Source organism: Taudactylus pleione, unplaced genomic scaffold (genome assembly GCF_031769625.1).
Source record: "Taudactylus pleione unplaced genomic scaffold, aTauple2 ptg001041l, whole genome shotgun sequence".
NCBI classification, from domain to species: domain Eukaryota; kingdom Metazoa; phylum Chordata; class Amphibia; order Anura; family Myobatrachidae; genus Taudactylus; species Taudactylus pleione.
In genome coordinates, this window is record NW_028285442.1 from 1,011,333 (window position 1) to 1,036,382 (window position 25,050).

The 25,050-nt window shown below is 42.4% G+C and overlaps 1 protein-coding gene across 1 annotated transcript; it reads right to left on the reverse strand.

Annotated features, from left to right (window-relative positions):
• Positions 1-3,081: 3,081 nt before the first annotated feature.
• On the reverse strand, positions 3,082-21,183 carry VTI1B (vesicle transport through interaction with t-SNAREs 1B). The gene is made up of 6 exons (XM_088461360.1): positions 20,953-21,183; positions 17,324-17,382; positions 10,053-10,241; positions 8,861-9,034; positions 7,979-8,040; positions 3,082-3,659 (listed from the first exon to the last, which is right to left on the reverse strand). The coding sequence occupies exons 1-6, from the start codon at positions 21,047-21,049 to the stop codon at positions 3,563-3,565; spliced, it is 678 nt and encodes a 225-aa protein (XP_088317486.1). The 5' UTR covers positions 21,050-21,183; the 3' UTR covers positions 3,082-3,562.
• Between the last annotated feature and the right edge of the window lie 3,867 nt (positions 21,184-25,050).

A 25,050-nucleotide genomic window follows, 5' to 3' on the forward strand; every position in this document is an offset into this window, starting at 1 on the left:
CCGTTCTTTCTTCTGCCACCATACCTACCATTGTAACTAAATAAAGCTGACCATTTATTTTAAAATGCATAACTTGGTCTTGTGTGTTTATTCTAGTTACGTTTATTAAAGTTTATGGGTCATATCTATCATCTGACGATAGAACGATTAAACTTCTGTTTCAGCTTAAACAAATTTTTATGCACCTCGCGTAAAGTAAATACATTCCATTCATCTCACGACTAAAGAAATTCTTTAAAAAGACTAGTATCAGCAGGGGAGCATTTATGTTCAGCTTCCAAAACAGATATTAAGGGGTAAATTTACTAAGAATCGAGTCTGGGAGAGTCTGTTTGTTTTTCAACTCGATTAGCTTCACCTAAACTCGGGTGATTTGAAGCTCCTGAGACTCTCAAATTTACAAAGAAGGGAGTTTAACTGAGAGTGAGATGGCCGATGGTGAAACAGAACGAGATTTCTCTGCCGAGTAGCAGGGTTTGCAGTAGATTTCTCCCCCGAGTAGCAGGTTTTGCAGGAGATGACTCACTTTGAGATTGCAGTGTCTTCTCTCTGCAAACTCTCCCGAGCAAGCAGCCTGCACATATCAGTGAGATATGTGTAAGCTGCTTGTGTTGTACCTGTAAAAAAACAGATTAAAAGTGGTTAAAAAAAATTACATAGGAACCCCCCCTAAAGCTTTGCCAGCCTGTACTGGTTTCTAAGATTACGAGGAACAAAATGTGTAGGGTTCCCCTGTAATTTAAAAACCAACTCCAGGCTGCAGGGACAGTCCTGATTTTAAATATAGGGGGAAAAAAATTGCGTAGGGTCCCCCCTATATTTAAAACCAGCACCAGACCCAAAACGGCCGGGCTGTAATGCCACAGCCCAGAGACCCTTTCACCGGGGCTCCGGGTCCAAAGCATTAGTAGCCCAAACCGGGGATCTCAGGGGAGGTGGGGTCCCCCTCTCCCTTAATCCCAGGCTTGGTCTGAAGCCTGGGGCTCTTCCCCGCACCCCTGGAGCGTTGGGTATGGGGGTAATAAAGTGGGGAAATATAATTAAACTATTGTATTTTACAGTGGAACTACAGGTGCCAGCATGCTGCCCTTTGGCACTTGTGAAACAAAGGCTTGTGAAGCTTTTTTTGGGGTACAGACTGATTTCCCCAAAATACACAGTCCTTTTCGCTAGTTTCACCATTCGCACCTCTGCGTTTTTGCCTGTTTTGGAATTGAATAGGGCGAAAAGCAGGAATGCGCATTGTCAAAGTACGCGATAACTTTGCGTAAAAACAGGCGACAGAGGCAAAAGATTGCAATGGTGAAAACATTTCACCGGGCACGACTTTTCGCCTCTAATTGAATCCGGCCCTCAGCTTGTTAGTGGTAAAGGTGTACAGAGCTTGTAATACAGTCTAAGCTTTTTATACTGCATTGCAGGATCAGTACACCTTTACTACTGAGCTTGTTACACTGTATTACAGGAACTGTCCACCTTTACTGCTAAGCTTGTTACACTGTATTACAAGCTCTGTACACCTTTACTGCTAAGCTTGTTGCTCTGTATTACAAGCTCTGTACACCTTTACTGCTAAGCTTGTTGCTCTGTATTACAAGCTCTGTACACCTTTACTGCTAAGCTTGTTGCTCTGTATTACAAGCTCTGTACACCTTTACTGCTAAGCTTGTTGCTCTGTATTACAAGCTCTGTACACCTTTACTGCTAAGGTTGTTATACTATATTACAAGCTCTGTACACCTTTACTGCTAAGCTTGTTGCTCTGTATTACAAGCTCTGTACACCTTTACTGCTAAGGTTGTTATACTATATTACAAGCTCTGTACACCTTTACTGCTAAGCTTGTTGCTCTGTATTACAAGCTCTGTACACCTTTACTGCTAAGGTTGTTATACTATATTACAAGCTCTGTACACCTTTACTGCTAAGGTTGTTATACTATATTACAAGCTCTGTACACCTTTACTGCTAAGCTTGTTGCTCTGTATTACAAGCTCTGTACACCTTTACTGCTAAGCTTGTTGCTCTGTATTACAAGCTCTGTACACCTTTACCGCTAAGCTTGTTATACTATATTACAAGCTCTGTACACCTTTAAGGTGCATACACACGGAACGATTTGCTCCATAAATGACATCGTCCCGTGTGTCCTCGGCAGGGGAGAGCTCAGTGTCGTTAACAACACTGAGCAGAAACACTGAACGAAATCAAGAACGATGTCGTTCAGTGCCGGCCACCCTCCCTCATCCCTGAACATGTTCAACCTGACAAGATCGTCAGGTTGGATGGGAGGTTCGGGCGATGAACGATAACTACCAACTAGAAATGGGAGCGCGCATTGGTCGTTATCGTTCGTTTTGGGGCTGAAACTGAATGATTTTTTTGGACGACTAAACGATAACGATATAGTTATCGTCCCAAAAATCGCTGCGTGTGTACACAGCATTACAGCTAAACTTGTTACACTATTACACCTTTACCGCTAAGCTTGTTAGACTGTGGCTTGGTCTAGCTTAGCAATCAGATTCTAACTTATCTAGTGAATTCTACAAAATGATATCTTCAATCTGACTGGGTGCTATAGGCAACATCTCCACTTGTTCACTTTAGATTTGATAAATCTCCCTCTAAAATTAAATGGATTTTCTGCTGTGATCTACATTTTACATCACATTTAGGCTATTGAAGTCAAGAAAAAAAAAGAAGATACTAAAGCTGTAGGAAATGTGACAGGAGAGCAATGTGTAACATATCTGCACATGAAGAATGTGCATAGGCAATTGCTTTATTGTACCTTATTTATAAAGAACATTATACTTTCAACTAAATTATTTGTTGTATTGTTCTCTTTGGACATATGTAGAGTCCCCCAATTGCTCCCTCTGCCCAGAAGAGGAGTATAGAATATGTCTAAGTGCCATGTGCTAGAGCAGTAGGCTAGCTGCAGAGAATGCCTGATGCTCTCTGGGAAACGTATGGTCCTTCTCAGACGGTGACATTCAGTATATATAGTTCATAATCCAATTTACTGATCATAATAATCGTACAATAACAATTGGTGAAAAGAATGAAACCAGACTATTTGTGAAGACCTTTCCTTTAATGTTATCTAGAAAAAATGTCTTGCTGACATGCACTGTCGCCCTTTCCATTATAATGAAAGTGTCATTGATATAAGACATCTCTGGTATGGAGGGGGGTGCATAGTTACTTACATTACACATAAATACGTTGTACAGTGTGATCAACAGTAAAAATAAAACAAAAAACAGAATCAGTAACAGCTGAAAAGATTAAGAATAACCCGTTAGTTACTGGGAATATAATGCTCTCATTTGAGAATACTTTTAGTATTTAATGCAATCAGTTATCTGACATGTTACAGTTATTGAGGACATTAGAAAATCTTCTTGTATTTCATGCAACTATAACTTCCATATGCGGTGTGATCTCCTGATCCGCTTTCACCTGAGGTCTTCCATAAACTAATGAAGAACAATGTCTGTAGTAAGCAGCTGTTCAATAGTCCTTAGATGGAATTGCATCGGCTGAAACAAAAGGCTCAGGACTTGCGGAAGAACTTGTAGTAAACTAACCCAGCAAGAATAGCGAGTTCCAGAATGATGATAATGAACAGCAGAAGTCGGTTTGTCACAATTCTAGATAGAAACACAAGAAGAGTTTGAGATTGACATAAAATTGGAACATTACAAATATTCTTTATATAATTTATATAGCGCTTACCATACTAATCACACAGCGTCTGACTACAGATGCTACTATAAGGATCACTTCAGCTGGGCATACACGTCCAGATACAATGCCTGTCAGACCAACAGACATTTTATCTGGCAGCCTGCCAGCTGCAATGTCCGCGGCATACACTGTGAGATTTCTCACAGTGTACAGCCCGACATCTGCGCTCCGCCCCCGGGGGAGGAGACATTTCCCTGTTCCTTCCATGGGAAGGAACACAGGAAATGTCGTGTCGGCCGCGGCTGGGCATACACTGCCCGATGCGGCTGACAGTTTACCTTTTAAATATCGCATCGGATGTTTCTGTAAATATACTATTTAGATCCTATGTAAATTATTGGATAGTTTAGGATTTATTAATATCATAAGACATTCCAGTATTACTTTAAGTATGTAATCACATTATTCACATTTGGTTAGTTTTTATGTCATTAACATGGAGAACTATTATCAATGTTTATATTTATCACAGTTTGACACTATAGTTTCCATTTGAGAGTTAGTTCACACATTATGGTGTTTTCACTATGGTATTAGTTTTTTTTTATATATATTTTAGAACACAGATTTTAGATTGTTATAATTAGATTATATTTAAGTTGGTATGTATATCATATTTTTGTATTACACTGAATATTTTAGAGTATATACTTTTATAGTTGGTTATTAATTAGGATTGCACTTATGTATTATACACAAGGTCACTATCAGCACGTATTGGTGTGAATAAGGTTTATATTCTTTATGAATAGGTTTTAATTATTTAAATTAATAACATATTTAATTAGATATTTTGAATTAATTATGGATTGTTATAAATTAATAAATAAATTGATGCACTGTACTGTATCAGACGAAGATACATAAATATTTATATATTTGCATGTATGTATATTTTTATGATTTTATATGTTTAATATAATCATGAGATTTAGTAGAGTATTTGATGGTAATAATTATGAATTTAATTATAGAATATAAATGGGTGGAATGGAGTATGAGAAATATGGAGTAGTTGTTTGTATTATATTATATCACCAGGGTATTTATAACAATGTATCAAATAAACGTTTTTCTAGGAGATACATAATATCCAGACCTAGTCATTCACTCCCCCTTTGTGATTGGCTGTTCATGATGTCAATCATGTTAAAATTGAGATTGATAGGAGGATGCTGGTATTTAAGATACATCAGGAGGTTTGTTCTGGTCTGCCTTTTGAAAAAGCACTGCAAAAAAAACGCGTCAGGCGTTTTTATGTGCCAGTCTACATGTGTCTAATATGTTGCTAAATGTGTTTATGGAGACCTAAATTATTTGTTACTGCAATTATATGTCCCACGCTGTGCACCATACACGGCTGTCACGAGTGGAGCTGTAAGCCGCACGACGCTGCAGAGTCAGTGCGGGGTCCAGCTGACAGCCGCTCACGCTGCCAGAACACGCGGCAGCCTTTCTAAATATACCAATAACACGAGTCTCGGATATTAAGCATTATGGAGATGTGCAGCACTGATTGTATCTCCAAACTGATGGATTGATAGCGATACATGATCACTTTATGATGCTTGTTGTACATAGAATATCCCAGTATACTCAGTGTCTGGTGGAGATCTGTATATAAGATTCTACTATAGCACCATTGTAACATATTGGCTCGCCATGCTGTGCGCAGTGGAGGGGAGCTGCTCCTGCCCTTGCTGAGGCTCCAATTTGATTGCTGGTCCGTACTCTTCCTGCTCGGAGATCTCTCTCTCTGGCGTACTCCTCTCTCAAATCTCGTGGGGCAGATGGTCTAAGCAGCCTTAGATCTCACTGGGTTGTAGATCTGGGTGTTTTATCCGATAATGATTGGAAACATCTCCAGTGTTCTCCTCGGAATGCCACAGCATATGCCAGATTTCAGCAGATCCAATTCAATATTTTGCATAGTGTCTACTGGACCCCAATTAGACTGTGAATTCGAGGGGTCTTCTACAGACCTACAGTCAGGTGCATAAATATTGGGATATTGACAGAATTTTCATATTTTGGCCTCTATTCACCACCACAATGGCTTTGAAATGAAACAAACAAGATGTGCTTTAACTGCAGACTTTCAGATTTAATTTGAGGGTAATTACATCCAAATCAGGTGAACGGTGTAGGAATTACAACGGTTTCTATATGTGCCTCCCACTTTTTAAGGGGCCAAAAGTAATGGGACAAACTAAACAATCCTAAATCTAACTTTCACTTTTTAATACTTTGTTGCAAATCCTTTGCAGGCAAATACAGCCTGAAGTCTGGAACGCATAGACATCACCAGACGCTGGGTTTCATCCCTGGTGATGCTCTGCCAGGCCTCTACTGCAAATGTCTTCAGTTCCTGCTTGGTCTTGAGGCATTTTCCCTTCAGTTTTGTCTTCATCAAGTGAAATGCATGCTCAATCGGATTCAGGTCAGGGGATTGACTTGGCCATTGCATAACATTCCACTTTTTAGCCTTAAAAAACTCTTTGGTTGCTTTTGCAGTATGCTTCGGGTCATTGTCCATCTGCACTGTGAAGCGCCGTCCAATGAGTTCTGAAGCATTTGACTGAATATGAGCATATAATATTGCCCGAAACACTTCAGAATTCATTCTGCTGCTTTTGTCAGCAGTCACATCATCAATAAATACAAGGGAACCAGTTCCATTGGCAGCCATACATGCCCACGCCATGACACTACCACCACCATGCTTCACTGATGAGGTGGTATGTTTTGGATCATGAGCAGTTCCTTTCCTTCTCCATACTCTTCTCTTCCCATCACTCTGGTACAAGTTGATCTTTGTCTCATCTGTCCATAGGATGTTGTTCCAGAACTGTAATGGCTTTTTTAGATGTTGTTTGGCAAACTCTAATCTGGTCTTCCTGTTTTTGTGGCTCACCAATGGTTTACATCTTGTGGTGAACCCTCTATATTCACTCTTGTGAAGTCTTCTCTTGATTGTTGACTTTGACACATATACACCTACCTCCTGGAGAGTGTTCTTGATTTGGCCAACTGTTGTGAAGGGGTTTTTCTTCACCAGGGAAATAATTCTTCTGCCATCCACCACAGTTGTTTTCCGTGGTCTTCCGGGTCTTTTGGTGTTGCTGAGCTCTCCGATGCATTCTTTCTTTTTAAGAATGTTCCAAACAGTTGATTTGGCCACACCTAATGTTTTTGCTATCTCTCTTATAGGTTTGTTTAGATTTTTCAGCCTAATGATGGCTTGCTTCACTGATAGTGACAGCTCTTTGGATCTCATATTGAGAGTCAACAGCAACTGATTCCAAATGCAAGTGTCACACCTAGAATCAACTCCAGACCTTTTACCTGCTTAATTGATAATGAAATAACGAGAGAATAGCCCACACCTGTCCATGAAATAGCTTTTGAGTTGATAGTCCCATTACTTTTGGCCCCTTAAAAAGTGGGAGGCACATATAGAAACCGTTGTAATTCCTACACCGTTCACCTGATTTGGATGTAATTACCCTCAAATTAAATCTGAAGGTCTGCAGTTAAAGCACATCTTGTTTGTTTCATTTCAAAGCCATTGTGGTGGTGAATAGAGGCCAAAATATGAAAATTCTGTCAATGTCCCAATATTTATGCACCTGACTGTATACCTTAAATGTGCTGCCCCATCTGCTGACTTCTGGTATCTTCTTTGGACCTGTCCTCGAGTGGCTTCCTTTTGGACTGGGGTAGTCTCCTGTAGAATAACTACAGGTGTCTGAATCCCTTTGCTGACTCCGGGTCTTTGTCTGTTTGGTCTTGACCTGGAAGAATCCCGCTCTAATCCTATACGATTATATGTGAACAATCTTTTAATGCTTGCCAGAGTTTGTATTGCCAGGACATGGATGGCTCCTGATCGACCCTCCTCTCCCTCCTGGGTAGCTAAGGTTAATTCAACTATTTCCCATGAGCGTTTTATGTATCAGAAGCGAAAATGCCCTTTGAAATCTGGTCTCGTGAATGTACTATTATATTGCACTCCGTCAATGTTCATTTGCCACCCTAGTATTTTGATGTGATTTTATGCTCTTATGTTTTATGTTTATTTTTCTTGTATTCTTTATTTTCTTTTTTGTTTATTTGTTTTGTGTCTTTTTTATTAACAAAAATTGTTGAAACTCAATAAAATGACTTGAAATAAAATACAGTAAAGTGTTATCCGAATGTAGACCGGCTGCCCCTCACTTACTTCCGAGACATAGATCGCAGAATCTTCCTACTTTTGCTCAAATTCTCGCTTGTGTTTACCAACTAAAGTAGAAGAAATGAGACAAATAAAAGGTAATCATAACAATGCACAATTTATATCCACCATCACTATATTCTCTACAGTCAGCTGCTTGCCTAAAACATATCTGAAAGAGAAGAAATGTTGCAGCTTGTTCCGTTCTCCGAGGGGGCAATGTCACAGAGCAATGAGGGGTGTTCTTGTGCAGTAGAGGAAACATTTGGTACATGTGAAAGGAGTCCAGCACTTTTCCTAATAGAGAACGCTTTTGATGGGGTAAAGTAGCAGCACTGCATCTTTGATTGTGGCAAGTATAAAGTGTGATGCTCTTTGTATGCATATAGAGTTTGTGCTGTAGTTGGTTACATTTATGGGTTGTCTGATGGACATGTGAAAGAAATAAAGATGGGCTTAGATAGTGTGATGGGAAATGGTGCATCAGGATGCATGGTGTGAGTCTACATGAGACACAACACTCGTATGAAGTTTCAATGAATTCTATTGTAGTCACCTAATTCCTTCTGATTGGCTATAATACAATTATTTGAAGCTTAGTACAAGTGTTGTGTCTTATTTGCAGGGATCCTTTCTCTTCCGAGTGCCACACTATATAAACAGATGTAAAAGTACAGTAAATTTAGATTAGAGTAAGTTTCCAGCTCACTTCCAGATTAGGAACAGTCAGGTAATGCTTATACAAGAAACTCTAAGTCATAAACAATTGTACAGTGCACTGTGCTTGCTATCATAGATTTAGTGCTTGTGAATCTTATTATAAGGAGAAGGCTACTGATCTTACTTTTATATTTACATGTTATCCAGCAACCATTTCTTCTTACTCACCCGTCCCTTAGTTCGTTGTAGCTGTTCTCTCTGTCCACCAAGTTCTTCTACTATGTCATGGCCAATGGAATCAGTTTCAGCAGCTAAATGGTGGGATCTAGCTATACTGCTCGTGGTTCTGTTTAAGCTCTCGTTGCCTTGGAGGAGAAATGCTCTTTGTGACTGCAAAGCCGTCTGCAAAAAAAAAAAAAAAAAAAAGTTATATGGTTACTAAGGTTGAAAAAGTGTCAAGGCCACAACAAAACCCCAATGATGCAGCTGTCAATTTATTCTAACAGTTGGAAGAAATATTCCTTCTTGATCCCATAAATAGCAATCAAATGAATTCCCTATATCACCTCAATAACGTATTACAAAGACTAAGGGGGTTACGTAATAGGTTCCGATTTCATGGAACCAGCGGGATTATACCGAGACTGCAGCTAAATTTAAAGCAGCAGTCAGTTATAGGGTTGGTTCAACCTCATAACTGACTGTCAAATTTAGCGGCAATCTTGCGGAAATCTCGCTAGTTTGGTCAAATCTGAACCTACCACATAACCCTCCAAAGCAGAGATTTAATTTTCTAGAGGACAGACATTGGGGGGAATTCAATTGCCAGAAAAGGATGCGAATAGCCATTGCCGCTGCGTTTAAATACCAGCAATGGTAGCCAATCTCACACCCTTCATCTGGCCGGCCAAATGCCCAATTTGCACAAAAGTGCCCGCTATCCTATGGGGTGGAGAACACTTTTATGGGAGATTCCGGTGCTGTAAAACACGGCAACTGCCGCACAGATTTGGCCCCTTAATTGAATTCCCCCCATGAATCTACTGTTAAAGTTTCTTAATTATGGTAAAGACTTGTAGGACTACCCCCACACTGCAGAATATAGATTCCCACATACATACATATTCCGCAGCACTTTACAGAGAATATTTGTCCAGTCACATCAATACCTGCCCCAGTGGAACTTACAGTCTATGTTTTCTGCCACATCCACACGAACATAATATATTTTTTGTCAGGAGCCAATTAACCTACCAATATATTTTTGGATTGTGGGAGGAAACCCACACAAGCACAGAGAGAATATACAGACTCCATACAGTCATGGCCATGATAGGAATTGAACCCAGGACCTCAGTGCTGTGAGTTAGTACTTAGCAAATATATAAATAGCATATAGGAAACTTCTTAAAACTCTTACATTTTGCTCATTTTCCACACTGTAAGCCATCTTCCTGCTGTCACCGGAGGCCAGCCCAGTGTTCCTATCAAGCCTTTTTGCGTCAGTCTGCAGCTGAACAAGGCCTCTTTTATATACACGCAGCTTGCTCATCATTTGGTGTTGGAAAGACAGTGGTGCACATTTTAATTCTTCTTCCATTTGTATGAGCTAAAAAAGAAATGTACATTCTATATAATAATTCATGCAAAATAGAACACAATACTGCATTCTGCACAAGTGTGAAATTACCCAGTGCCAAAACAGGTGAAATAAGTCACTTTAATTTATCAGACTGGTTTAGTTTAGTTTCTCATTTATCTTTGCTAGGAGCTTCATAGATCTTCTGCACCGGGTAATGTAGCAAACTGTGAAACCTAATACTACTGAATTAGGCAGCGGGTAACTGTATCCAATTATTGATCTGTTAGCTTTACTGATGGCAACCAGCTTGGTTTTGCCTTTAAAATGATTTCTGATTTAAAAATACGGGAAGACTCGCAAGAGTTCCCGCAGCGGCTGCAGCTCGCAACCTAATACAGAAGCCCCCTGCACTGCATTTGCGTGGGCCTGCTGTTCCGCTTTCAATGAACTATAGTTAAGTTACACAAACTGTAAGAATTAGTAGGTTTCTTTCCTATGGTATAACAAATAACTGTTGTTGGATCCTTCAGCTGGGTTTAATTGTCTATTGGCCAGATTCACTACAGATTGCTATTGCAATCGCAGCTGCGATTAAACACGCAGTCACTGCAAAAATATAATGATTGCAATCACAACGACGTTGCAGCCTAACATAAGGACCTTACCTGTCACACATCCATAATACTTAGCAAGACTGCGAAACCATCGGTAACATCGAGTTCAATCGCAACCTCACGCACACTTGCACAAGCTCTGACCTTACACAGGAATTGCTAACCTCATCACATGCAGTTAAAGCTCAAGCTGCGTATGGCATCTCAGTGGCTAATTTATGCACTCCTCTGTAATGGCATTCAAACGCACTGACGCGCCTGCGTTTCGTCGACCACCCCCCAATCCCATCACCACCCCCAAATGCTTTCTTCCTGTCAATCATTCTACGATGGGTCTGTGTGGTCACTGCGATCGCAGCGGAGTCTTCTGCGCAAGTGAATGCATACGCAGCAATTGGCAGTTGCGAACGGTAATAATCAGACCCTATGTCAGTTAATAAAGAGGCGTTTGAAAAGGAGTACTAGTAATATCAAGCAAACATATAATGTCAATTTATCATGTAGGTTTAAAAAAAAACAAAGAAAGAAGGCACTCATATTGCAGCTTTATGCATGTGCTGTAGCCTCAAATCCCTCTTTTGCAGAAAGTAGCAGATGCTTTAATAACATTTACAAAGTGAGTTATCTAAGGGCTATTAGGCTATTATTACTAATATAACTGAAAAGTAAAGATGAGTGGGTCCGGTTCTCAGAGAACCGGACCAACCCGAACTACAGATCTGAAGAGAGATCAGAGTCCACCTCGGGTTTTCCAGCCTGACTCTGATCTCAAAGCGAGGAAAAATGTCAACATCCCACTGTGCTGAATTCTCGCGGGTTTTGGATTGTATAAAAGTCCCTCCCCATGGTGATCGGCGCCATTTGCTTGCTGAGTCCCGGGCTTTCAGGGCTGCTGTTTCATCCACGAGGGGCTGCTGTGTCAGGGGCTGTTGTGTACATCTAGGGCAGAGCCTGCTGTGTCCATCCAGGGGCAGGGGCTGCTGTGTCCATCCAGGGGCAGGGGCTGCTGTGTCCATCCAGGGGCAGGGGCTGCAGGGGTGTATTCGTAAAAAAATATTGACACTGGAAACGCAGTGTATTCGTAAAAATAAAAATATTGTCACACTGTAAGTGGAAAAGGCAGTGTATTCGTAAAAAATATTGTCACACCAAGTGGTAGCGCAGTGTGTTATTTTATTCATAAAAAAAATCTTGTGACACTAAGTGAAAACTACACAATTTGACAATTTTATAACAAAGTTAGCAATAATAAAAATGCAACTTTTCACTTCTTTCCTCAATCATGAATAAATGATTAGTCTACACGCCGACTACAAGACCACACCAAAGTGCTAAGTAATAACGTGCATTATATATTAACCATAATGACATCACAAACGCCTCTCCTGAGATTCACACAAACATATTTTCAAAAGGTGAAAATAGAGGATATGGTTTAAAAAATAAAATAAAGCATCTAAAACTGCGTTTTCTGATTAAAGTGCATCCGGAAAGTATTCACATCGCTTCACTTTTTACACATTTTGTTATGTTACGCCTTATACCAAAATGGAATAATTAATTTTTTTTGTTTTTGCAAATTTGATTAATATAAAAAAAACCACTAAGAAATCCCATGTACATAAGTATTCACAGCCTTTGCCATGAAGCTCAAAATTGAGCTCAGGTGCATCCTATTCCACTGATCTTCCTTGAGAAGTTCCTACAGCTTAATTTGAGTCTACCTGTGGTAAATTCAGTTGATTGGACATGAGTTTGAAAGGCATAGACCTGTCTATATAAGGTCCCACACTTGACAGTGCATGTCAGAGCACAAACCAAGCATGAAGTCCAAGGAATGGTCTGTAGACCTCCGAGACAGGATTGTCTCGAGGCAAAAATCTGGGGAAGGGTACAGAAAAATATTTGCTGCTTTGAAGGTCCCAATGAGCACAGTGGCCTCCATCATCTGTAAATGGAAGAAGTTCGGAACCACCAGGACTCTTCCTAGAGTTGGCCGGCCGTCTAAACTGAGCGATCGTGGGAGAAGGGCCCTAGTCAGGGAGGTGACCAAGAACCCGATGGTCACTCTGTCACAGCTACAGCATTCCTCTGTGGAGAGAGGAGAACCTTCCAGTAGGACAACCATCTCTGCAGCAATCCACCAATCAGGCCTGTATGGTAGAGTGGCCAGACAGAAACCACTTCTTAGTAAAAAGCACATGGCAGCCCGCCTGAAGTTTCCCAAAATGCACCTGAAGGACTCTCAGACCATGAGAAACAAAATTATCGATTCTGATGAGACAAAGATTGAACTCTTTGGTGTGAATGCCAGGCGTTATGTTGAATATATATATTAGGAGGTGCTACCTGATGAGACTATTAATGCAGACACAAAAAAAGACAGATCACAGGTGCACAACTCCAAATTACTAATTATATATAAATCTATTTATAGCAAAATTTAATTGCAAAATGTAGGTTTTTAGCATAATCATGGCCAAGGTTATGGGCCTACCCACCAAATCGAGGTAATCTCTGTAGGGTAGGTCCCTAACATACTGGGGTTCAAATCCAGCACGCAGGACACACCCAAACCAGCTCAGCCGAGCCACCCCAGGGCATCACTCTAATGAGAAAGGGGAAGTATACAGTAAGTTAGATAAGAGCAGCTACGGCTGCATATATAGAGTAGAAAATCAAAAATACATATATAATAAACAAACAGTAAAGGTGTTTAAATTGTGCAAAAAGGAAAATTGTTATAATGCAATGCCCTGAAGCAGACCAACCAAAGCAATCCAGGGGACCCACGCCCCAAAAATCAACCCAAGGCTGCACTACAGTATATAATTTGAAGGACTTACCTGTATTGTGCCTTGTACTAGTGTGCATAACAATGCCAGACTCCATGCTTTAAACCAATGGGGCAGGGGTGCTAGTCCAGGCTGAAGGTGTCTCATGCCTTCAGGTGTGAATTGCTTTGGTTGGTCTGCTTCAGGGCATTGCATTATAACACTTTTCCATTTTTGCACATTTTAAACACTTTTACTGTTTGTTTATTATATATGTATTTTCACTTTTCTACTCTATATATGCAGCCATAGCTGCTCTTATCTATCTTACTCTACACTTCACCCTTCTCATTAGAGCGATGCCCTGGGTTGGCTCGGCTGAGCTGGTTTATGGGTGTCCTGCACCCTGGATTTGAACCCCAGTATGTTAGGGACCTACCCTACAGAGGTTACCTGGATATGGTGGGTAGGCCCATAACCTTGGCCATGATTATGCTAAAAATATTCTAGTTATTGCAAAATTTCATTGCAAAATATATTTATATATAATTAGTAATTTGGAGTTGTGCACCTGTGATCTGTCTTTTTTATGTTTGGCGGAAACCAGGCACCGCTCATCACCAGGCCAATACCATCCCTACAGAGAAGCATGGTGGTGGCAGCATCATGATGAGCGGATGTTTTTCAGTTGCAGCAACTGGGAGACTAGTCAGGATAGAGGGAAGGATGAATGCAGCAATATACAGAGACATCATGGATGAAAACCTGCTCCAGAGTGCTCTTGACCACAGACTGGGGTGACGGTTCATCTTTCAGCAGGACAACGACCCTAAGCACACAGCCAAGATATCAAAGGAGTGGCTTCAGGACAACTCTGTAATGTCCTTGAGTGGCCCAACCAGAGCCCAGACTTGAATCCGATTGAACATCTCTGGATAGATCTGAAAATGTCTGTGCACCAACGCTTCCCATCCAACCTGATGGTGCTTGAGAGGTGCTGCAAAGAGGAATGGGCGAAACTGCCCAAAGATAGGTGTGCCAAGCTTGTGGCATCATATTCAAAAAGACTTGAGGCTGTAATTGCTGCCAAAGGTGCATCAACAAAGTATTGAGCAAAGGCTGTAAATAATTATGTACTTGTGATTTCCTTTTGTTTGTTTTTTTTATTAAATTTGCAAAAAAAAAATTTTACACGTTGTCATTATGGGGTATTGTGTGTAGAATTTTGAGGACAAAAATTAATTTATTCCATTTTGGAATAAGGCGTAACATAACAAAATGTGGAAAAAGTAAAGCGCGGTGAATACTTTCGGCAAAAACGGGACCCTGCAAAACTGAAATCGGCGAAACATTCTGTCAGTTTTGGGGAAATCAGCCTGCCACCCCCCCTAAATATGCTCTGACATGGGGGTTCACTATGGGTACCCCCGAATAGCCCTGCTAAAAGGTATTTGTTTTTTTTTTAAATGGTCTCAATAGGCGCTATTTTGCATCTTCCAGAAGTGGTGAAGAATAGCATTTTGCAACTTTTTTGGGGGAAAATAAGTATTCCCATCAAATTTGGGGTACATGAAAATGGGTGCAAGCATATTTTACAATGTCTAAAGTAACGCATTAAATAGCTTAGTTTTTTTTTTTTTAATTAAATTAGCAAAAATCTCAAAAAAACTTTTACACGTTGTCATTATGGGGTGTTGTGTGTAGAATTTTGAATACAAAAATGAATTTATTCCATTTTGGAATAAGGCTGTAACATAACAAAATGTGGAAAAAGTGAGCGCTGTGAATAATTTCCGGATGCACTGCAGATGAATATAAATAACATTTATTCCAACAACAAAAAAAAGACATCAAATGACCCTGGTGCAGGGGGCTTCACAATAAAAGCTGCTATAACAGTATGATACACACACACACTTGCCCTTCATCAAAGGAATGAAAACAGGTTGACAAACGCATTTTAGGCCCAGACGGGGGGTAAAAAATAGAGCCTTCTTACTCTTAAAACCAATATGTTCTAATACTAGGACCACAATGCACTGGATTCAGATGGACCTTGGCAGCACCTTCCAGATCTTTAGTAACAGAAGAGAAGTAGGAAGTCCCTTTGCTTCACACTTGACAATGTAGTCTTTGCAATCTCTACTGAAACACCTGGTCCTCACTGGTCTGACCACACTTTCAGAGAAAACTAACTCTAAAGGTTATGGTGTTAACAGCCACACCCTTAAAGTCACAGAAGTAAAGTCTGGTGATAAAAGGAGTCCTGATTTAAGAACTGGGGATTTATAGTCAGGCACAACGCTGGTGTCTGTGCCATGTTTACAATATCTATGTACCAAACCTGCACATTTCTGCAACCAGAATCTCCACAACCCCCCTTATTTTTACCTTTTTGTGAACCCACTGAAGAATCACTACCAGAGAGAAGAGATAAGTCAGACTGAACTTCCTAATGAACCAATGACATCAGCCAGAAATGCCTGAAGATCCCTTATCCAACTGCAGTAATGTTACATCTCGTGGTTCAACCAAAATGTCACCGTCAATATCTGGTTGCCCACACCGGTCGGATAGTAGTCTTCTGAATGAAGAGACCATTCAAAGTTGGATGGTTTTTCTACTGAGTGCTGCAATGGCTGGCATATTTTGTTTTGCCCAACACGTGAACCTTCAGGCCTCCCTCTTGGCTAGGGCTTGGTGGCCCCCCGGTTGTTCTGTAAGCAACAAATCTACTACTTTCTGGATATTAATGGACTACTGATCAGAGCACTGAAAATCTCTCCGATATCCAGTGTGTTTTATTAGGAGCTTGGAGTCCTCTGCAGTCCAAGGACCTTGTAAGAGGGACTGAAGTGCAACGGGCCCAAGACTGGCTTCTATTGTCATTATTATGAAGTCCAGTTGCAGAACAGGCAAACCTTGTTGGGATTGTCAACTCATCCATCAGCAAAGTGACAAATGCACCCTGGAGGCCAGTTGGAAAAATTGGCTAATCAAGAGATGGTGAGATTTGTTCTGAAACACCTTCAAATGGAACAGAGCTAATGGCATCACTTCAAAATGTAGGCACCATCTTTTTTATAAACCTTATTCAAAGATGAACAGACACCTGTCTGCAGCCAAAGAGACCTCAACATGTCCGTCTCCAGACATGAGCATGTAGCAAGGTTGAGGGGCTGATGACAGTCACCTCCCTGGATCTGGGAAAACTGCCATGATCTTTGAGACTAGCCTCAGTACTATGGCCTGGCCAAAAGCAGGCCCAAAATTGGAAGAGAGTGGACTACAAATCTAAGGCAGCACTTGTGTTCCTCCCATACTGGAACATATAAGTATGTGGTCCTTGATGGTTCATGGACACCTAGAACTTGTCCCATTGCATGAGGAACGATGACCAACCTCAAGGACTCCATCTTGAACCTTCTTCTGTCATTAACAGACCCTTTAGGGATTGCAGGTTCAGAATAGTCAAACATACTGTACAGTTAAGATTCTGTCACTCTTACACTAGAATAATTACTCCTGCTAAAATATAGGGCTGGATGAAGTCCCAGGCACTTAGGCGGGATAGAGGGGTAGGAGCTTTAGTTTGTCACTTTAGCACAATGACACCTCTACTATCTAAAGCTGTTTAAGCGGAAGTTACATCTTATACAGGCTGATGTACATTAAAAAGCAACATTCGCGGAAATAAAACATCACATTTTAATACAGTTACCATTTCATTTGCTTCTAGTTGTTTTTCATTCAATTCTCGAAGAAGACTTTTATATTGCTCTGTGAACAAGATAAAGCAAGATTCATTTTATATTCATTGCTTGGCAAATGTTCAAAATAGAATGCATATTATGTGTTATGTCAGACTAACATTGTTAAATACAGATGTGACCTCACTCATCTATGCTGCAGTCGCATCAAACAACCCTTCATGTCGGAACGGGTTGCGCCAGTCTTTGCTAGCACTGGGCGTCTTTTTTTTGCCTATTTTGGTGCGGAAAACGCACACAAGTCACAATGTGATACGATTAGGACACATCAGCAGACTGTGCTAATTCATTTGATATGTGCCACTTGTATATCTGTGGGCATCGGAGTCTCTCAATCATGCGAAGTGCTATAATGCAGCGGACACAGCTTTATTCCACTCCAAGTTCCATTTACATTCTCAGTCGCACACAGATATTCCCGTGTCACATATCAAATTAGCACAGTCTCCTGGTGCTTCCTAGTCGCATCGTGACTTAAGATGCATTTTCAGCACAAAAAGACACCCAACACTAGCAGAGGGAACTCTCAATCCAGCCTAAAAGACTTAGGACCCGGTCGCTAAGGCGCGATCGTTCGCATACAGCATATGCAAATTCGGCAAAATGACGCCATGGCAGGCGCTCGCACGGAAAGACATAAGCACGCCCACTTTGGCTGTGTGAGCGATCACTTTGTGTATGCAGACACCTATTAGCGTATGGTGAGACGCCCACTAGCGCACGTCATCTCCAGGAAGTGTATTAAAACATTGGTACATGGAGGACCATCGTAAGCTAACGCAGCGCTTGTGGTTGCTTTACCCTACCGCAAGCACAGCAAGGACTTCAGTGTAAAGAACAGGCATGTGACGTGTACTATGGCGCTGCCTGTTAATTATGCATGCCTTAGAAACAGCGTTGCAACACTCAGGCACGCCTGCATTCGCACCTCCACTCCCCCGTTATTAGTGTCCTGCCCCTGTTACCACCCACAAACGGCCTCTCCTGTCACTCAATTCACTTTGCTGTCTGTGCTGGGCGAGTGAGCGGCCTGCGATCGCACAGAGTAGTTCGTGCACACACAGAACGTAGCGTGCACATGTGCATTCGCAAACCATAGGGCCTCTTGCGAGCGGCTCTGAATCAGGTCCTTAATCATATCATCCCTAGAAACGGTCTCTGAAAATCCCCATTTTTACCTCTGCCCCGTTTTTACATCTTTTTACTGCTGTTACAAATTACAATTTTTACTGCTGTTACAAATTAAGATTTCAAAAACAATGTGACATTAGGATAATATAAACAATAATTTCTAACATTAACTGAAAAAGCCATAACACACACAGCAACATGTAATTAAAGGTCCATTTATTATTTCGAAATTCCTCATGCACATTAAGTATCTAACTTGCCGTGAGTTGTGTTGCAGCAGATACTGTACATACTACCAGATAAATTCATAATTGCACTAGTGCAGGGACAGCTGCTCCAAAAACAAACTGTCCCTGCGAACTCTAATACTGCAGGTTCTACCGCTAATACGGACCCAGCATATGCCAGGTCATTCCCGTCCCGCTATACAGTACTTACCCAATGCCAGGCCTGGTGCTACAGTGTTCTCCCCTCTCCTGTCCCATCTCCAATGCTGCAGTGGGAGCCATTGAGGGGAGGTGTGCACCTTGGCTTCCACTGCGAATTATGGGAATGGGACATATTACTGTTGATTATTTAATAGTATATTGGACACGGCCAAGGGCCCCTGCCTCATGCACTTGACAAGGCCACACTATCCTGCAATGGGAGTGTTTAGCGGTAGATGGTGTGAATCGAACGGAGATGTATCAAACCTTGTAGAAAGAACGTGGAAAGAGAAAGTACCAAACCCATCAGCTTCTGTCATTTTACAGGCTGTGTTTGAAAAATGACAATAACAAGCTGATTGGTTGGTACTTTATCAGCCCAAAGTTTGATATATCTCCCCCACTGTCCCGAGTCAGACAGTCTCCAACTGCGCACATCTTATTCAGGACAGACTTTGTGGAATTATTACATAGATAACTTTCTGAATCTGCCGACAACATAGTCCTAAGGCATGTACTAAGTAGAATGGAGGCCTCTAATACTCCAGCCTGGAGAGTAGGCACTAATATGGCTGTATCAGATCAGTAGGTAAGCAACAGCCCTGGTTTAGTCATACTCCCAAATGCTGACCGTAAAGGCTTACTGCACCTCCCAGTAATACACCACAGCCTAGCACATATATAAACATCCCCATGTAAGACTCCAGCCTAACAGCACATATGTACATATCCCCATGTAAGACTCCAGCCTAACCGCACATATGTACACATCCCCATGTAAGACTCCAGCCTAACAGAACATATGTACACATCCCATGTAAGACTCCAGCCTAACCGCACATATGTACACATCCCCATGTAAGACTCCAGCCTAACCGCACATATGTACATATCCCCATGTAAGACTCCAGCCTAACCGCACATATGTACACATCCCCATGTAAGACTCCAGCCTAACAGAACATATGTACACATCGCCATGTAAGACTCCAGCCTAACCGCACATATGTACACATCCCCATGTAAGACTCCAGCCTAACCGCACATATGTACACATCCCCATGTAAGACTCCAGCCTAACCGCACATATGTACACATCGCCATGTAAGACTCCAGCCTAACCGCACATATGTACACATCGCCATGTAAGACTCCAGCCTAACCGCACATATGTACACATCCCCATGTAAGACTCCAGCCTAACCGCACATATGTACACATCCCCATGTAAGACTCCAGCCTAACCGCACATATGTACACATCCCCATGTAAGACTCCAGCCTAACCGCACATATGTACACATCCCCATGTAAGACTCCAGCCTAACCGCACATATGTACACATCCCCATGTAAGACTCCAGCCTAACCGCACATATGTACACATCCCCATGTAAGACTCCAGCCTAACAGAACATATGTACACATCCCATGTAAGACTCCAGCCTAACAGAACATATGTACACATCCCCATGTAAGACTCCAGCCTAACAGCACATATGTACATATCCCCATGTAAGACTCCAGCCTAACAGCACATATGTACACATCCCCATGTAAGACTCCAGCCTAACAGCACATATGTACATATCCCCATGTAAGACTCCAGCCTAACAGAACATATGTACACATCCCATGTAAGACTCCAGCCTAACAGAACATATGTACACATCCCCATGTAAGACTCCAGCCTAACAGCACATATGTACATATCCCCATGTAAGACTCCAGCCTAACAGCACATATGTACACATCCCCATGTAAGACTCCAGCCTAACAGCACATATGTACACATCCCCATGTAAGACTCCAGCCTAACAGCACATATGTACACATCCCCATGTAAGACTGCAGCCTAGCACATATGTACACATCCCCATGTAAGACTGCAGCCTAGCACATATGTACACATCCCCATGTAAGACTGCAGCCTAGCACATATGTACACATCCCCATGTAAGACTGCAGCCTAGCACATATGTACACATCCCCATGTAAGACTGCAGCATAACAGCACATTCACCTCCATGGCAACTCTCCAGCTTTGGGGGCAGCTTCTGTAAATACTCATAATGCCCCTTAAAGAGATCGTGCAGCGTTTCAAACTGCTCAGAAGACATGTTTCCTCATCATGGCACTACCGGCCTGGCTGGAGACACACGGAACAGGCTGTTATACTTCGCTCCTCCCCCGGACATTCTCCAGACAGATACTACAGCTCCATGCTGGGGAAACTTCCGGGTTTCACTCAGTGTTGCCTACTCTGGAATGGAAAACAAGCAACCTATAAGCAAAACACAAGCCCAAAACAAGCCCAAACCAATCCTAAAAAGCCCAATAAAAAAAAGCCCAAACCAATACTAAAAAGCCCAATAAAAAAAGCACAATATTTTAGTGTATGCACAGCCTTATCTGCCTATATTGCTTTTCTCCCTCTACATCAGCCTCCATATTTTTACCTCCTCCCTCTTTTCATTCCTCATTTCCTTGCCAGTCTTTAGCTGGGTACACACTTACCGATTTGTGTACCCAGTGATGCGACTCCTGACCATGCAGTATATATTGGGCGGTTGATACATACTGCACGATGTGGTATCCAGGGGCGCCGAGAGGGGGGGGGGAGCGGGTACAGATTACGTCATCATCTCGCGCGACTCTCATCACCATCAGGCGGTGTAGCAACTGAGGGGCTATACAGACAGAAGCAGGCAGATGAGCATTGTGTGGGCATCCATCCCCACTGCTGCGCCAGTTCACTGGATCCCCCAGGTCACTGGATCTCCCTGCTGCTCCAGTTCACTGGATCCCCTGCTTCACCAAATCAGCAGATCCCGCCCAGGGGCTGACGGTAAGCATCTGATTTTCCTGTCTCTGTAGCTGCCCATCCCCGGGCTGTGGGGCCCCTGACTGTCGGTGTTGCCAGAATCGGGGAGCTACACATCCTGGGGGGGAGGGGTGTAATAGGAGGGTCACTGCCTGATCACATCAGATTCCAGCACAAGTATTACCTGCCATAGTTATACAGTTACTGAGGATGCACAAGTATGCATACCCCTGAGCCATGTCTACAAATTGGTGCATTATGCTCCTAATCTATCTATCTAATATCTATCCATCCATATATCTATCGTTTCTTACCATCTTTTGAATTGTATATTATATTGGTCAGCACTATAGTCCCTCCAGCTAGCAATCTCTCTCTCTCTCTTTTTTTTTTTTTCTATACTATACTCTGAGGGGACCGGAATATAAATTACTCCCAGTGACATGAGACAGAGGATAAACATGGCCTAAAGAGCTTGCAAACTAAGTGGTATGGGGAACAATACATATGGCACTGTAGATGGTGGTGAGGAAAGTGTGCGCGACCACTGTCAGCCCCCAATAATAATGCAGCCGTTGCGGTCTGGGACGGTTGGAATGAGAAGAGACATCAGAACAGTGGGGACTTGAAACTTAGAGCAAGTCACAGAGATCACCAAAAGGGGATATTGGCCGCCAATCTGTGATCCATTGATATGAGTGTCCAGGAAATAGGGACAGCATCGCTAGTCCTGCATGATACAGTGACAGGCGAAAGGGGCGATGCGTTGCACGTTTTTCGGCCAGTTCTGGTACTCTGGTTCTATTTGCACTTTCATAGACTGCGCGCAGAATCAGCCTTCTCAGAAATGAAGCACAAAGTTCCCGCACATCTGCCCATTAATGTCCCCCACAAGTAACATCTAGGAGACTAAAAGTTGACACAAACTGGGTTCTTCCTGATACATAGGACTGAAACCGCTTTAGCAGAGGTGTCACCGTACCTGAGCACCAGAGCTTGAATTCCAGTATAGTGTGATTCAGGAGTATTTCACTGGTCAGCTGTCCATGTTCCTTTCCATACAGAATTTACTTACAGATAAGATTGTTATGGTTGACCAGTTTAATGGCAATGGCTGCAAACTTTTTTTTTTTCTTTCCCCGCTTTGTTGTTGTAAATGCTGCCGTATTGGGAATGTGCATATCTTTGTGTGACTGGATGATATGGGCAGTAAACAGGATGGTTTTGACAATTAGAATAATTATTATTTGTAAAACACCAACCTATTACAGAGCACTGTACATTGAAAGGATCATAATACAAATTAAATACATTGGACCTGAAATAGAAGGGAAAATGGCCCTGGCCTGCTGAGCTTACAACCAAAGAAGTGTGGCGAACTCAAGATAGGTAAGAGGTAATGGCTGGTGGGGAAAGTGAGTACGATTCCTGTGGGGCAGAAGCATTATCAGACACCTAGGAGGCTGCAGAGTCCTGTTCAGTTGGGATGGAAACAGCAGCAGCAATATCTGTTGCACTGTCTGGTCCAGTGACTGAACTGAGGGCCTGATTCAGAGCCGCTCATAAGCGGCCGCTCGTTCGTTCCGAGCGGTGTTCGCACAACTGCGCATGCGTACGGGTCGTAATACGCATGCGCGAACCAGTCAGTGCGGTCGAAATTCATGTGCTCGCAAAATAGCGAATGCCTGCTAATTTGAGTGACAGGATGAGGCGTTTGTGGGTGGTAACGGGAAGGTGCTTGAAAACGGGGGAGTGGAAATCCGAACGCAGGCGTGCCAAACGGTCAAAACGGGCGTTTAATGGGAGTGCATAATTAACAAAGCAGCATCATCGACCACGTCAGTTGGTTGTCTTTTAGCCAGAACTGCTCTCATGATTGCAGTAGGAAAATGCTACCACAAGAATAGCGAGCAGTTCATACGCCCTTCGATGTACTCGATTAATCTAATAAATACCGGAGATGACATATGTTGTGAGCGGCCAGGGGGCGTTTTTCTCAAAATAGCGGCAGCAGGTTTTCTTCGCTCGTTCAGACTTAGAGGCGTCAACAGACCGCAAAGAGCGAGCACTTCATTTAAATAGCCAGCCCCTTTTTCAGAACGACCGTCCGCAAATAGCTTACGGCTCTGAATCAGGCCCTGAGATAGTATTTCAGTAGATCTATCTGCAGAGCTGCCGTGTCCTTGGTGTGATGTCATTCTTCTGCTGCCACTTCTGTGAATCATAATGACACTGATCATTTGTTATATCGTTGGTATTTGTTCTGTGATGTAATAGGGTTTAGCAAAGGCTGAGACAATGAGCTGCAGGAATGTATGCTGCAATTGGTGCAGTCCACATCGACTTTTCCGGTTTAATTGATATAAATTCACATGCAACTTCCTCCTGAAAGGCTGGAGTATATACATTTGTAATTCTGTTTTGTTGCATGATGTTGTACGCTGTATACTACTTATTGCTATGTGCAGCCAGTAGAGACAAAGCTGACCTCACACAGTAAATTGATTACTTGTGCTGGCAATAGCATTGGTGTTATAGACTGCACCTCTCTACAATCTTTCAAACGAGCTATTAAGACCAGTGTCGGACTGGGGCATGAAGGGCCCACCAGTGGATTGCAATAGTAGGGGCCCGCTGAAGGGGTGTAACCATCTGCCAAAGTGGGTGTACCCAGTGAATAGAAAGGCATGGCAATAATATGTGCAAATAGATGAAGGAGGAGTTAACTAGTGATAGACCGCTAAAAAGCCAGATAAATAGTTGTCATAGCGCCAGATTAAGGTTCACATGGGTCTGGAGCTGAAATTTATGAATGGCCTATTGTGTGCCACTACAAGGGATGTGACTAGTGATGTGGGAGCGTCACCAGTGCTGTGTGGGTGTGGTCAGCACAGGGTATGTGGTTATGCCATGGGGTGTGGCTAGTTCCATGGGTGCGACTGCAGCCAGCTGTACTTCAGCTGGCAAGGTCGCATCACATACGAAAACTTCTCCCCACTGCTCTCCCCGGCTCTGACTCCCCAGACCACCTAAGTGATGCTGCAGTCTGTGACCACCGACATCACATCCGGAATCGCTACCCAGAATCGCTCCCCCTTAGTTCCCCTCCAAGCAATATTTTGCTGATCTCTGCAAGTGCAGAAATCAGTTTCAGCAGGGAGGACTGATTATCAGTCCCTCCTGTCATAAACGCTCTATGGTCAGATCACTCCGCACACTCATGCCACACAAAACACACCATGTCTTATCTAAAATAACAAAACAGAGACATAGCGTTGGGTGAAAAATGGGTCAGCT

Excerpts from the sequence above, each read along its gene's own strand:
- VTI1B (XM_088461360.1), bottom strand. The coding sequence starts at position 21,049 with ATGTCTTCTGAGCAGTTTGAAACGCTGCACGATCTCTTTAAGGGGCAT. Across the intron at positions 10,242-17,323 it reads AACTAGAAGCAAATGAAATG|CTCATACAAATGGAAGAAGA; the intron begins GTAACTGTATTA and ends TTTCTTTTTTAG. Across the intron at positions 8,041-8,860 it reads TACAACGAACTAAGGGACGG|TTGGTAAACACAAGCGAGAA; the intron begins GTGAGTAAGAAG and ends CTTCTACTTTAG.